At 39.3% G+C, this 14,327-nt stretch overlaps 1 protein-coding gene across 1 annotated transcript in view; it reads right to left on the bottom strand.

Moving 5' to 3' along the window:
* SIPA1L1 (signal induced proliferation associated 1 like 1) overlaps nucleotides 1-14,327 on the bottom strand; it is a 184,497-nt gene that overhangs the window by 114,547 nt on the left and 55,623 nt on the right. Inside the window, exon 4 of the mRNA XM_007942340.2 lies at nucleotides 13,186-13,360. Coding sequence (XP_007940531.1) covers nucleotides 13,186-13,360 — 175 coding nt within the window. The remainder of the gene's footprint in view (nucleotides 1-13,185; nucleotides 13,361-14,327) is intronic.

The raw sequence follows: 14,327 nt of genomic DNA, 5'->3' as shown, positions 1-14,327 counted from the left end.
GTGCCTATCAATGGAGGAATGGATAACCAAACTGTGGAATACTATGCAACATTAAAGAATAATGTAGAATCTGCTAAACACCACAAAACGTGGATGAACTTGGAGGACATTATGCTGAGTGAAGTAAGTCAATCACAGAAGGACATACGTATTAGTCTACTATTGTAAAAAGTCAAGGAAAGGTTTATACATGGAAAGAAACTTTCTTTGTTGGTTACCAGGGATGGAGGGAGGAAAAACTGCTACAGAGGTAAGAGACATGAAGGGAAAGGCAATATACCAAGAGTAAATGACCAACCCAATAACAGTAAGGAAAAAAAGACACAGCGGGGCACAAGAGGTATTAGACAACAAAGATAAACATTTCTACATCTATAATACTGCATTATCAGTAATAATAAATATTAATCCATTAGTAGCTCTATAGGTAGACAGGCTGACTGATTAGGTATGTCTAGTCAAAAGGGAACATACCCACGATCATATATAAGGTTAGCAGACAATATTTCTACATACGTATTTATATGTGCTATAAGCATGTCTGCATAAATAGAATAGGGCAAAATTATGATAACTTCTTAGCCATAGCCAACCACCCGAAAGGAGTGAGTTGTTGGACCTGTGGGCTTGGGAGCATGGTTGGGGGAATATCAAGCTCATTTTGCATAACCCACTACACAAAATTGTTCTACATCCTGCTTTGGTGAGTAGCGACTGGGGTAGTTCAAGGGACTAGCAGACCACGAGAACCTCAGCCTATATGACCATGAGACCAGAAAAAGTAGATGGTACCTGACTGTCACTGTCAACCACTCAAGAAAGGGATCATCAGTGCAGGAGATCCTAGGCAGAGTGGGAAAACAATGCAGAACAAAACTGGTCTGATAGAGCCTGGTGAAACCCCTGGGACCATGTGGGTTCTAGTCACCCTTTAGGCCTGGAACTGAACTCACTCCCATGGCTTCTAGCCAAACAATTGTTGTTGTTGTATGTGCCATCGAGTCGAACCCAACTCATAGTGACCCCTCCTTGGGTTTCCAAAGCAGTATCACTACAGTAGTAGATTGCCCCATCTTCCTTCCGAGGAGTGGCTGGTGGGTTTGAACCACCAGCCTTCTGGTTAGCAGTCAAGTGCCTTAGGCACTATGCTACCAGAGCCAAACAACAGACAGGCATAAAGTGAACATTTATACCAGGTAGGTACAGTCCTTGGAACAATCAATCATGGGAGATCAGAAGATCTACACAGAGAGATAGCTCAGGGGGCAAGAATGCATAGGAAAGAAGAGCACAGAGAAGAGGTAACCAGAGAGAGGAGATGGGAAGAGAGCCATTACATTATAGGGATTGCAGTAAGTGTCATGAATGTGTATGAACTGCCGTATGGAAAATGACTTTGCTGTGTAAACTTTCATCCAAATCACAGTAACAATGAAAAAAAGAAAAGATGTATATAAGTGATTAATATCCTGCACAAAGCATTTTTATTTGAAGATAGCAGAAACAGCTTAATAAGCTTCTGCAAGCCAGGCACTTAACCATTTTACTTGTTATGTGGCTCAATTGTTTTACTTTTAAGTCATCTACACATGGGATGATAAAGGTATGTGCATGTGTGTGTGTAAATCTGAGTCAGGAAACAATAATTGGACTTCTATATAGATATTTTCTGGTCACTAAAGGATATGTTTTTAAAAAACTAGATGAAAAGAAAATCTGCCTATGCAATTTGACTTTTGGAATACTACTAGCTTTTAATTATTTATAAACACAGAGGAGAGATAGATAATCTCATTAACTAAACACATATAGACTAATAAAGTTGGTAGAATGTAGACCGCTTAAATTCACTTATGAATGTCCATCTGTTACATTGTTGTTGTTGTTGTTACCTGCTGTGGAGTCGGACCTGACTCATAGCGACACCTCCTTGGGTTTCTGAGGCAGTATCACTATGGAAGTAGATTGCCCCATCTTCCTTCCCAGGAGTGGCTGGTGGGTTTGAACAGCCAGCCTTCTGGTTAGCAGTCAGGTGCCTTAGGCACTACACTACCAGAGCTCCTTCCTCCCGTTACAGAACACATCAAATGCAAAGCAAAATTACAGGTATGTTCTGGGTCTGATTATTGTTCATAGTCTGAAGAATCCTAATAGTCACGTGGCTCCTGGGAATCCTCCATGTTAGCCCCCTGTGGTGGAGTCCAGGAGCCCTGGTGGCACAATGGTTAAGTGCCTGGCTGTTAACCAAAATGCCAGCAGTTGGAACCAACCAGCTGCTCCATGGGAGAAAACACCTAGCGATACACTCACGCAAATATTCATTGCCTAGGCAACCCTTGGGGACAGTTCTATTCTGTCCTATAGGAACTGACTGGATGGTACCTAAGAACAACAACATGGTGGAGTCAAATACAGAAGAATCGTAAGTCTAAGCAACTCTGCCTCAGGGTTCAGGGTGCAGAGGCTAATGCTCAAAAGCACAGGTGGGCACAGGTAAGTATGTCTGGAACACATTCAATATGAAGCACGCTTCTGCCCCTGTGGTACTATTTCACTCATGAACTGATGAGGTATTTGGAGAATAGTTGCTTAAGCCAGGAATTCTACCTGCTTTGGCATCTACTATATTTATGAATGTTTTTTTCAGTGTACATTTAGCCATGATCAAGATGTGGGTTTACTTTATTTCACTAAAACTGGGGTTAAGAAGGGATTATATTATTATTACTCTTTGCCATGACAGGCCAATTCATGCTGTGTCAGTTCAAGAAATGTGTGAGTGTCCATGTGTATGTACCTGGGTCTCAAGGCTTCTCAAAATCACTAACGTGAGAGAAAAGACTGAGATGGAGCAAGAGTGGTACTTAGATGTCAGCCACTACTACTGTGGTAGTAAAGTTGTATGTCAACTTGGTTGGGCTTGGTTGAGTGGCTGGGCAGCTGGTGATAGTTATTCCCCATGATGAGACTGGTTATCAACTCCATGGTGGGATCTACCACAAGCAGCTGAGTAGCTGCTTTAGGGATGTGGTCTGTTTCCCGTATATAAGCAGAAACCTAGGGAATGGTCTCTAGTTTACAGCACACTTGAACCCTGCATGTAGCCATGTCACTGTTCAGCAGCCTGCCATGCTCTATCAACCTTGGGACTTTCAACAGACTTGAATTAATGGCCTGTCATGTGGTTTGGTAACATTGGGACTGTGCCTTGTTGTCAACCCTGGGCTTGGCAGCCCTAGCAGCTGAGTGAAGAAAAGCCTCCAGCTTCAGTGGGCCGGGAGCAGGAGACAGAGCTGAAGCCCAAGGTGGAGGGACTTTCACCCAGTCCCTAGAACCTGGCACTTTGAATTCAGACTTGAAGTCTCCAAACTGTAAGAGAATAAACTCCTGTTTGTTAAGGCCATCCCATTTGTGGTATGTTCCTGTCAGAGTGGCACTAGGTAACCAGAACACCTACCTTCTACCATCCGCTCACTTTGTGAGATATCTGCAATTATCCGGATTCTCAACTTGGAAATAAGAAGAATACCTGAAGTTGATTATCAGTAAATCATCTGCAAGGAGCTCTGGTGGTGGGTACACTGGTTGAAACATTCGACCGCTAACTAAAAGGTTGGTGGTTCAAACCCACCAGCCACTCTGCAGGAGAACAATGAGGCAGTCTCCTTCTATAAAGGTTTAAAGCCTTGGAAACCCTATGAGGCAATTCTACTCTGTCTATAGGGTCAATATGAGTCAGTATTGACTCAATTGCAGTGGGTAGGATCATTTGCTAAATCACCACAATCAAGTCACTTTATTTTTCTGATTCTCTACATTCTTATTGTTATGAGGATTAAGAATATTCATGTATATGAACATGACAGCCCATAAAAGACACTAAAAAAAAAAAAAAGATAAATGATTCCATAGTTCCATCAATCAATATGCTGGTTAGAATTTGAAATTTTGTGCACATAAGGCAAGAAGTATAGAGTTCCCTTAACAGGGTCCTTTATATACTTTGTTAATAGCATCTCAGGAATACTCAAGAGGAAAAATTTTAACACTCTAAGACAGTTCAAAGTTAAGGAAGTAAAAATAGAATCCATTTCTTCATTCACCAGCCTCTACAACTCCAAATAGCCCTTTGCATATGCAAAGCATTATTAACCCTTCACAAACACTACAAATAAAGAAAAGATTTATTTTCTTTACGGAAAGTCCTTTCTCTTCTAAGACTCTAACTCTCCCTTGCTTTCACAGCACTGATAGAAAATGGGAGAAGCAATGACCATTCACCAGTATTACAACAATTTAATGAAGGCAAGACTCGGAGGGAACGCTTCACAAAGAGCTTCTATGTCTACTATGTGCTGACTTGACAAACAAGCTGCAGTCAGGAAATAATTTCCCAAATTATAATTCAGGTGCACAGCTTAAGATGAGGGTGGTCTCTAACTTTCAAATGACAAACTTCTAAGTGGGAATTTTATTTCTATGTTTATTGCAGTGTGAGGAGATGGTAATTATCTTAAAGTTGTGCCATTCAAATACAGAAGCAAGAAAGGAGAAAAAAAATCCACTACTGAAAATTTCTTCATGATAGAATTGTCCCAATACAAGACACATCTGTAGTTTGTTTCCTAGAGGTTCTTATCTCTGAGATGGGAAAATGGACTTAGTACAGGAAAAAAAAAAAAAGATAAATGATTCCACAGTTCCATCAATCCTTCCTTTTCTGAGCCATTCCCTCCTTTACCAAAGTACTAAGATTCTGTATATAATCATAATACAGACAGTAAAGCTGTCTCATGAGCTGGTTTGGATATTTTTATTCCAAGAGCTTGAGAGGGAAAGGTATGGCTCAGGGCTTGGGCTCCACTGTGCATGTATGCTTTCTCTGAACACTTCATCAACCGTACTACTGGGATCTGTTCTATTTCCCTAATGTTTACTAGCTGTATAATGTTGGGCATGTTAATTAATCTAAAAGAGTCAACTCTGTAAAACAGGGATAACTGGTATCAAACACAGCTAACTGGTATCTTGCAGAGTTTGTGGATATTACAGGAGAAGACATATATAAAAATTGCCTGGGATTTACAATTTAAACCATAATAAAATATTTGGTACAGGACTTGCCCATCTTTGGTAACAGCTAAAAAATGTAACAAAATATTTGAAACAACTGTTTCCAGACACTGGGCAACAGGCAGCACATGACAGCGAACCCTGAGAAAAAAAACTCAAACAAGGTAAGTCATATGATCAACTATGCTTTCTACCTGGATGCATTTTTGGGACAATGGCATAACAAAAGGGGAAGCCAACTAGAGCAGGGTAGTGTCACCAACACCTAAAGGGGCTTGCTGTTGTTGTCAGGTGCTGTCCAGTCGTTTCCGACTTATAGCGACCCCATGCACAGCAGAATGAAACACTGCCCGATCCCGCGCCAGCTCCATGATCCCTGCTATACTTGAGTCCATTATCGTAGCGACTGCGTCAATCAATCTCGTTGAAGGTCTTTCCCTCTTTTGTTGCTCCACCCTACCAAGCATGACATCCTTCCCCAGGGAATGGTCCCTTCTGACAACATGACCAAAGCAGGTGAGATGAAATCTGGCCATTCTCGCTTCCAAGGAGCATTTTGGGTGCACTTCCTCCAGGACAGATCTGTTAGTTCTTTTAGCAGTCCATGGTACTTTCAGCATTCTTCACCAGCACCACAACTCAAAAGCATCAACTCTTCTTCAATCTTCCTTATTCATTGTCCAGTTCTCACATGCATACGAGGCGATTGGAAATATCATGGCTTGTGTCAGGTGCACCTTAGGCCTCAAGGAGACATCCTTGCTCCTCAGCACTTGAAACAGTTCCTTTGCAGTTGACCTTCCTAATGCTACACGTCATCTAATGTCCTGACTGCTGCTTCCATTGGCATTGATTGTAGAACCAAGCAATATGAATTCTTTGACAACCTCAATCTTCTCTCCATTTATTGTGATGCTGCTCATTCATCCAGTTGTCAGGAGTTTTGTTTTCTTTATATTGAGACGTGATCCATATTACAGACTGTATTCTTCAACCTTCACCTGTAAGTGCCTCAAGTCATCCTCACTTCCAGCAAGCAAAGTTGTATCGTCTGCATATCTCAGGTTGTTGATGGATTGGTTGTTGATGGAGGATCTCCTCCAATCCTGATGCCACGTTTTTCTTCATATAGTCCAGCTTCTTGGATTATATGCTCAGCATATAGATTGAATAAGTGTGGGGAAAGGATACAACCCTGACACACTCCCTTCTTGATTTTAAACCATGTAGTGTCCCCTTGTTCCGTTTGAACGACAGCCTCCTGGTCAAGGTACAGGTTCCTCATTAGTATAATCAAGTGTTTGGGAATTCCCATTCTTCTCAATGTTATCCATAATTGGTCATGATCCACACAATCAAATGCCTTTGCATAGTCAATAAAACACAAGTAAACATCTTTCTGGTATTCTTTGCCTTGAGCCAAGATCCATCTGACAACAGCTATGATATCCCTTCTTCCACGACCTCTTCTGAATCCAGCTTGCACCTCTGGAAATTCTGTCAATATACTGCTGCAACCTTTTTTGAATTATCTTCAGTAAGATCTTACTTGCGTGCGATATTAATGATATTGTTCTATAATTTCCACATTCTGTGGGATCACCTTTCTTTGGAATGGGTACAAATATGGATCTCTTCCAGTCAGTTGGCCAGGTAGCTGTCCTCCAAATCTCTTGGCATAACTGAGTGAGCGCCTCCAATGAGGCATCTGTTTGTTGAAATATCTCAATCGGCATACTATCAATTCCCAGAGCCTTGTTCTTCACCATCCATATGAGTAAGGCTGGGTTTACTTTGATGTTGCAGCTCTTTCCCAGTCCTATTTTGAGAGCCTTCTAACCTAACTGGACTATTCATAAAGTTGCGCAGTAATGTATCAAACAGTGTTTCTTTGCTATTCATAAGGTTTTCCCTGGCCAATTCTTTGAGAAGTGGATGGCCTCTTCCTTCTTCCTAGTCTGTCTCAGTCTGTAAGCTGGACTGATACCTGTGCATCATGTGCATCCCGCTGGGTTTGAAACACCAGTGGCTCAGCCTCAAAACTTACATCAACACGTCACCATGGTAGGACAAACCAACAGACAAGTTTGTCTCCCTGTTGGAAACCTCTCCTACCATTCTCACTGGGTCCCTGGGGCTGACTAATGGGGCTTAGGTAGGCTAAAGGGCTGATATTTGGTTGGCAGAGCACCAAAGAGGAGAAAACTACAGAGCAAAAGAGATCCAGAAACCTACATTTGGGTCCTCTTGAGTCAGGCTGAATAATATCCTACACATGTATAAAGTGAGATTCTAAGCGAAAGTAAACAAGTAGGGAAGGAACAATTACCAGGGAACTGTAAGTTAAACAATTTTCACAGCTCAAATAGGGTTAAAAGACGTTTGAGTATGACCAGTCAGTAAAGGGAGACCTTGTTGGATTATTCAGACATTCAGATGAATAAAAAGGTCATGACTTTGTAGGAAGGCTAAATTATCAAGAGAGTAAAGGCTAGTCTAGGTATGCCTTAATAAAGCTTAAAAATGAGACTCATGAAGATCAAGTTGTTCTGCACCTAATTTAACAGTCTACCAAAACAGAATGCAATGCTCTTTAAAGAAGACAACAAAATCCAGACCTCAACAGTGAAACATTCACAATGTTCAATATGCAATCAAAAACAATCAAGCATATAAGGCAAGCCTCAATAAATTCGAAAATAGTGACATACTGCAAAGCATCTTCTCAGATCACAATGCTATAAAATTAGAAACCAACACTAGGAAGACCAATGGAAAAAGACTAAATGCATGGGAACTGAATAACACCCTCCCTAAAAGTGACAGGGTATCAGAAGAAAAAAAATGAAATTAAAAAATTCCTTGAATCAAATGAGAATGAAAACACAACATACCAAAGTTTGGGGGACACAGCAAAAGCAGTGATCAGAGGGCAATTCATAGCAACAGATGTACATATCAAAAAAGAAGAGCCAAAATCAACACCTTAACCCAACATCTCCAACAATCAGAAAAAGAGCAGCAAAAAAAGCCTACTGTCACCAGAAGAAAAGAAATAATAAAGATTCAAGCAGAAATAAATGAAACAGAAAGTAGACAATAGAAAAAAATCAACACAACTTTGAAAAGATTAATGAAATCAACAAACCACTGGCAAACTTAATAAAGGAAAAGAGGGAGAGGATACAAATAACGCAAATAAGAAATGAAATGGGTGACATCACAACAGAATCTACAGAAATAAAAGGAATAATATCAGGATATTATGAAGAAAGAGCTCTGGTGGCATAGTGCCTAAAGCATTTGACTGCTAACCAGAAGGCAGTTCAAACCAACCAGTCACTCCATGGAAGGATGACTGGGCAATCTACTTCCATAAAGATTTACTGCCATGGAAACCCAAAGGGGGGCACTATGTCAAAATCGACTAGACGACAGTGAGTTTATGAAGAACTGCACTCCAACAAATTTGAAAATCCAGAAGAAATGGACACTTTTCTAGAAACACAATACTTACCTAAACTAACACAGCCTGAGGTAGAAAATTTGAACAGATCCATCACAAAAGAAGAAATTGAGCAGGTCATAAAAAAATTACCAACAAAAAAAAGTCCTGGCCCAGATGGTTTCACTGGAGAATTTTACTGAACATTCAAAGTACTGACACCTGATAAAAGCTCTCAGAAAAACAGGAATAGAAGGGAAATTCCTCAACATAATAAAAGGCATATATGCAAAAACAACAGCCAACATTATTCTCAATGGAGAGAGACTGAAACCATTCCCATTGCGAATAGGAACCAGACAAAGATGCCCTCTATCTCCACTTCCATTCAGCACTGTATTGAAAGTCTTAGCCAGGGCAATAAGGAAAGAAAGGGAAATAAAAGGCACCCAAATTGTTAAGGAAGAAGTAAAACTATCCTTATTTGCAGGTGATATGATCCCACACATAGAAAACCCAAGAAACTCAGCAAGAAAACTACTGGAACTTACTGAAAGATTTAGCATAGTGGCAGGATACCAAGATCAACATACAAAAATCAGCTGGATTCCTCTACATGAGCAAAGAGATTGCTGAACAGGGAATAAGGAAATCAATTCCATTTACAATACCTAACAAAAGCAGAAGATACTTGGGAGTAAATCTTAACAGGAATGCAAAGGACCTATACAAAGAAAACTACAAAACACTACTTCAAGAAACTGTAAGAGATCTGCATAAATGGAAGAACATACCATGCTGCTGGACAGGAAGATTGGACATTGTGAAAATGTCAAATCTACCCAAAGCAATCCATAGATTCAATGCAATCCCAATCCAGATTCCATCAACATTCTTTAAAGACATAGAAAAACCTATCACTGATTTTATATGGAAAGAATCACTAATTTTATATGGAAAGGAAAGAGACCTTGGATAAGCAAAACACTACTGAAGAAGAGGAACAAAGCCGGAGGTCTCACCACATTCCTCATCTCAAAACCTACTATACAGCCACAGTAGTCAAAACAGTCTGGCATTAGTACAGTGACAGACATATAGACTAGTGGAAAAGAACTGAGAACCCAGAAATAAATCCATCCACCCACGGTCAGCTGATCTTTGACAAAAATGGCTGAAATTCATTACATGGGAAACAGACAGTCTCTTTAACAAATAGTGCTGGCAAAACTGGTATCATTTGCAGAAAAATGAAACAAGATCCATACCTCATACCATACAGAAAAACTAACTCTGGGTGGATCAAAGACTTAAATGTGAAACTTAAAACTATAAAGTTCATCAAAAGAAAAAGGACAGAAAATAACAAATGGTGCAAATGTGGAGAGATTGGACTGTCATACGCTGCTGGTGGGACTGTAAAATGATACAACCACTATGGAAATTGGGATGGCGATTCCTTAAAAAGTTGGAACTAAAAATACCATTTGATTCAGCAATCCCATTAACAGGGATATATCCTAAAGAAGTGAAAGCCAGGACATGAATAGATACATGCACACCTATGTTCACTGCAGCACTATTCACAATAGCAAAGAGATGGAAATAACCTAAGTGTTCATCAGTGGAGAAATGGATAACCAAACTGTGATACATACATATAAAGGAATACTCTGCAACACTAAATAATAATGGACAACATGCAAAACACCACATAACGTGGATGGACGTGGAGGACATTATGCTGAGTGAAACAGGACAAATATTGCATTAGCCCATTATTGTAAAAAGCCAAGGAAAGGTTTACATATGAAAGGAAATTTTGTTGGTTAGCAGGGATGGGATGGGAGGGAAAATTCCTAGATAGGTCGGGGGGCAGGGAGTATATTTACATACATACAAACATACACATGCATGCATGCACATGCACACACACACACACACACACACACACAAACACAGACCAAAGATTATGAGTGGCTGCCAAGAGTAGTAGAGAGGGGGAAAGAGGAAGCTTTTGTTTGTGGGGCATTGAGTTTATGCTAACGGTGGTGGAATATTTTAGAGAAGGATAGCAATAATGGTGGCACAATATGAAAAATGTCATCAATTGATGACAAAAATGTCATCAGTGAGTTGTAAATGAGGAAGTTGTTATGTTGGTGAATGTCTTGTTGTGTTGTTTTCACAACACAAATTTAAAAAAATAAAAATAATTGGACAGGTGAAGAAGCTGAAAAATGTTATCCAAAATCAGAAGATAATCAGTTAAAAGGAGACCCAAATACAGAGATGATGGAATCAGCCGATGAAGACTTTAAAAACACTATTATTCCATATGTTCAAGGATTTAAAGGACAAAATGAACCTAATGAGAGAATGGAAGGTACAAAATAAAAGAGAACCAAATGTCACTTCTGGCTCTGAAAATCACAATCTGATATGAACGTTTCACTGGACTGGATTAACATCAGATTAAGACACTATGAAAGGGGAAAAAAGAAGATACTCATAGTGAACTTGAAAGCATATTAATAGAAATTACCCAAACTGAAATACAGAGAGAAAGATGGCTGAAAATAAAACAACACAGCCTCATTCATCTGAGATACACTAGTGTAACTGCAGACTCAGGAGGAAAGAGGGAAGGAAGGGATCAGGAAAAAATAAGGAAAGAAATAATGGGAAGTAATACTTTAATCTGATGAAAATTATAAAACCACAGATCCAAGTGACATTTACAGTGTCAACTTTACAGGGAACGATCCTTTGGGAACACTTGTTCTAGAAAACATTTTCTTTTTTAAGCGTGACATAGAAACTGTTTCTTGACATGAAATAAACTTAGATGAAATTATCTCACAGTACACAGAGCACATCCTGAGTTCTGGGTGTTCCATGGCCAGTGAGAGGATGCTGGCTGTGCGAAGAGGACGTTCCTTACCTATTCCTATGGTTTGTTTAAATGACAAGACTAATGGCCCCCTCTAATTCATGGGGTCAGAGAGATACTTTTATGTACTACCTTCCTCAGGGCTTTACAGTAGAAATGCTTCTCCACTTTTCATTCACCTAAGAAAATATGACACTCTGAAAGGACAGGGAAAAAATGCAATCCTTCTGAGAAGACATGACTTAAAAGGTTTCAAACAGCCTTAAAAGAGAAAGATTCAGTGAAAAGAAACCCTTCCTGGCTGAATGTACTGCATAATTTTAAAGCCGTGTAGTTTGCTAATCCTGGCTCATTCCTTCTAGCCTTTGCAGTTGTTGGGATAATGGGGCAAAATGTATACAGAAATGCTCATTTTGCTTATTCCACTGCCTTACTTGATGCTGCCTTGGTTAACTATGATCTTCCTTAATGTTCATCACATTGCATTTCCTTAAGAGGAGGCTGTGACTGCGTAAATACCCAAACAATGTACAACTTTATCAACTCCTAATCTGACCATTCATTTATAGAATCAGGGTGCTTACTCCTTCCAGACCCTTTTCATAGTCCTTTGTGGTGATGACAATCTACATAAACACAACAAATTGGACAACATGGATGAGTTGTACAGGAGGAATATCAGAATATCTGGGGGAAAAAGAGAGTGTAAAGGCATGCTAGATTTAACATTTGACGCAGCTGCAAGCAGACCATAGAATGTTAAAATAATATTTAAGATGCTAGGCTATTTATGGGTTTTAATAGTCTCTCTTGCATGTTGTTTCCAAGTTGGCAACAGTAAAACCATGGCAACAGGAAATTCTTCCCTGCAGTGGAGTTTATGAATGCTTTTCTGTTTTCATGACTCAACTCCTTATTTAATTTCCTGTACAGAAAATCAGAGAGATTACTATAGACTGTAATACAAATGTGCTAATCCAAAGACCTTCTGAAAAACAAACAAAAAAGACACAAAATTAAACAAACAAACAAAAAAAGGTGTCTATGGGTAGATTTTAAGATCAAATTTAAAACTGCATCCTCATAGACACACATAGATGTCAACATACTCTAATAAAAAATAGATACTTGGATACTTAACTATTTTATTAATGACTTGAAGCATAGAGTGGGCAACCTTGACTGTTTATGCACCACAGCTAAACTTTTAATCAACACATTTTCCAAGTCAAAGTATTATTACAGCTTAAAAGCCTATCTTCTTAGAGATTAAGGTAGACTTTGGATAACGAAAGAAAAACAAGATATCCCTAGCTATTAAAAGAACTCAAAAATGAGTAAGAAAGCTACGTAACAGCTGATTACAAAGATAAGCATGAGGATTATGACATGGCTTAGCAAAGGTCAAAAATTCTATAGTTGAGGGCCAGGTAGTTACAAGTTTCTGAGTCTGTAATCATTGCAATATTCAACAATGCATAAAAAAAAGTAACTAAAAAACTATCCAGGAGCAATTCTGCATGACTTGCCTTCATGGCACTGTTCCAGTCACACCTTTGATAACATTATTACTTTTTTAAAGTCCAGTCCTAGCAACTGTGATTAGGATGTTCAGTTGTTCTTATGCCACGTTTTCCCTCCCTGGCTTCCTCTCCCCAATCACAGGCAGTTTTCTGCAATAAATGACAGTGTTGCTTTATGGGTAATTTAGCAGACGCATATCAACATAGCAGGAGTAAAATAAGCCTAGTAGGAGGGTGTAAGTATCTCTTACTTTTGGTGTCAAGCTGTGCACGGTATTTCTCAAATCCTTTGAGCCTAACGCGCTCTCCCAAAAGCTGAAGGAACTCCTCAAAGGCTGGGCCGGCCGATTCGTTGTTGTACATCTCTTCTTCGGTGCTCTGTCCAGCTTTGCAGTACATGATGCCTACTTTCTGCTGATAGTTCAGCTGTGAAACAGGCAATACAGGGCATATAAATACAGGCAAATCCACTTTGCACCACTTAAATGCTACTAAGTCCTGTAAGGCACATGCCCAGCAAATAACTAATAATGGGTATATCTTTCTTTTCTTGAAATTCTTGCTTTAATTCCTCTGTCACTCATCTAAAAAAGATAATGGAGCAAACATCTATAATATTCATGAATAAGAAAAAAGGTAAAAAATAAAATAAAACTGCCTGTATTGTTAGAATAGATGTTGATACTTTGGGGATTTCTTGTAATAGATTACACAGTTCAAAATGAGGCTACACAAAATAGCCTCACAATAAAAGCCAATGCTTTTTCAATGATCTCCTGATTTTCAAAAAAGGAAGGCCTTTACAAATTTAAAAGCAGAAGTCCACTTTGCAAAAAAGATACTTAAAATAAAATGTTTTATGCTAAAAAGTCCATTAATGTCTTTCCAAAATTTTGGGCAATATTGGAAAAGACTTAGCTCCAAATGCTGTTTTCCAAAGTATTAAATTATAAATCATGGTTTTATCTTTGTTAAGAACTAGCATTCCCACCAATGCATTACAAAAAACAACTTCTTCACACAGTTGTTCCCTAAAATGATGTGCCTGGATAGATGGTATCTGTAAATAGGGCATTACAATGACAAATCATCTAGGTGCAGGTGTTCTTTCCCCACATATAGCTAAGAAGAAAAATTCAAGAGATCTAAATATTAGGTCTAAGATCTAAATATTAAAATATTGATTCATCATCAAAAAACCTCATCACTCTGAACACAAATTTTAAAGGGTGGAGCTCTGGTAGCATAGTGGCTAAGACACTTGCCTGCTAACCAGACGGCTGGTGGTTCAAACCCACCAGTCACTCCTCGGAAGGAAGGTTGGGCAATCCTACTTCCGTAGTGATACTGCCTCGGAAACCCAAGGAGGGGTCGCTATGAGTCAGGGCTGACT

The sequence above is a fragment of the Orycteropus afer genome, unplaced genomic scaffold, assembly GCF_000298275.1.
Source record: "Orycteropus afer afer isolate SDZICR_OR568_19922 unplaced genomic scaffold, OryAfe1.0 scaffold00088, whole genome shotgun sequence".
NCBI lineage: Eukaryota > Metazoa > Chordata > Mammalia > Tubulidentata > Orycteropodidae > Orycteropus > Orycteropus afer.
The sequence above is the reverse complement of the archived record's forward strand: the minus strand, read 5'-3'. Positions and strand labels throughout refer to the sequence as shown.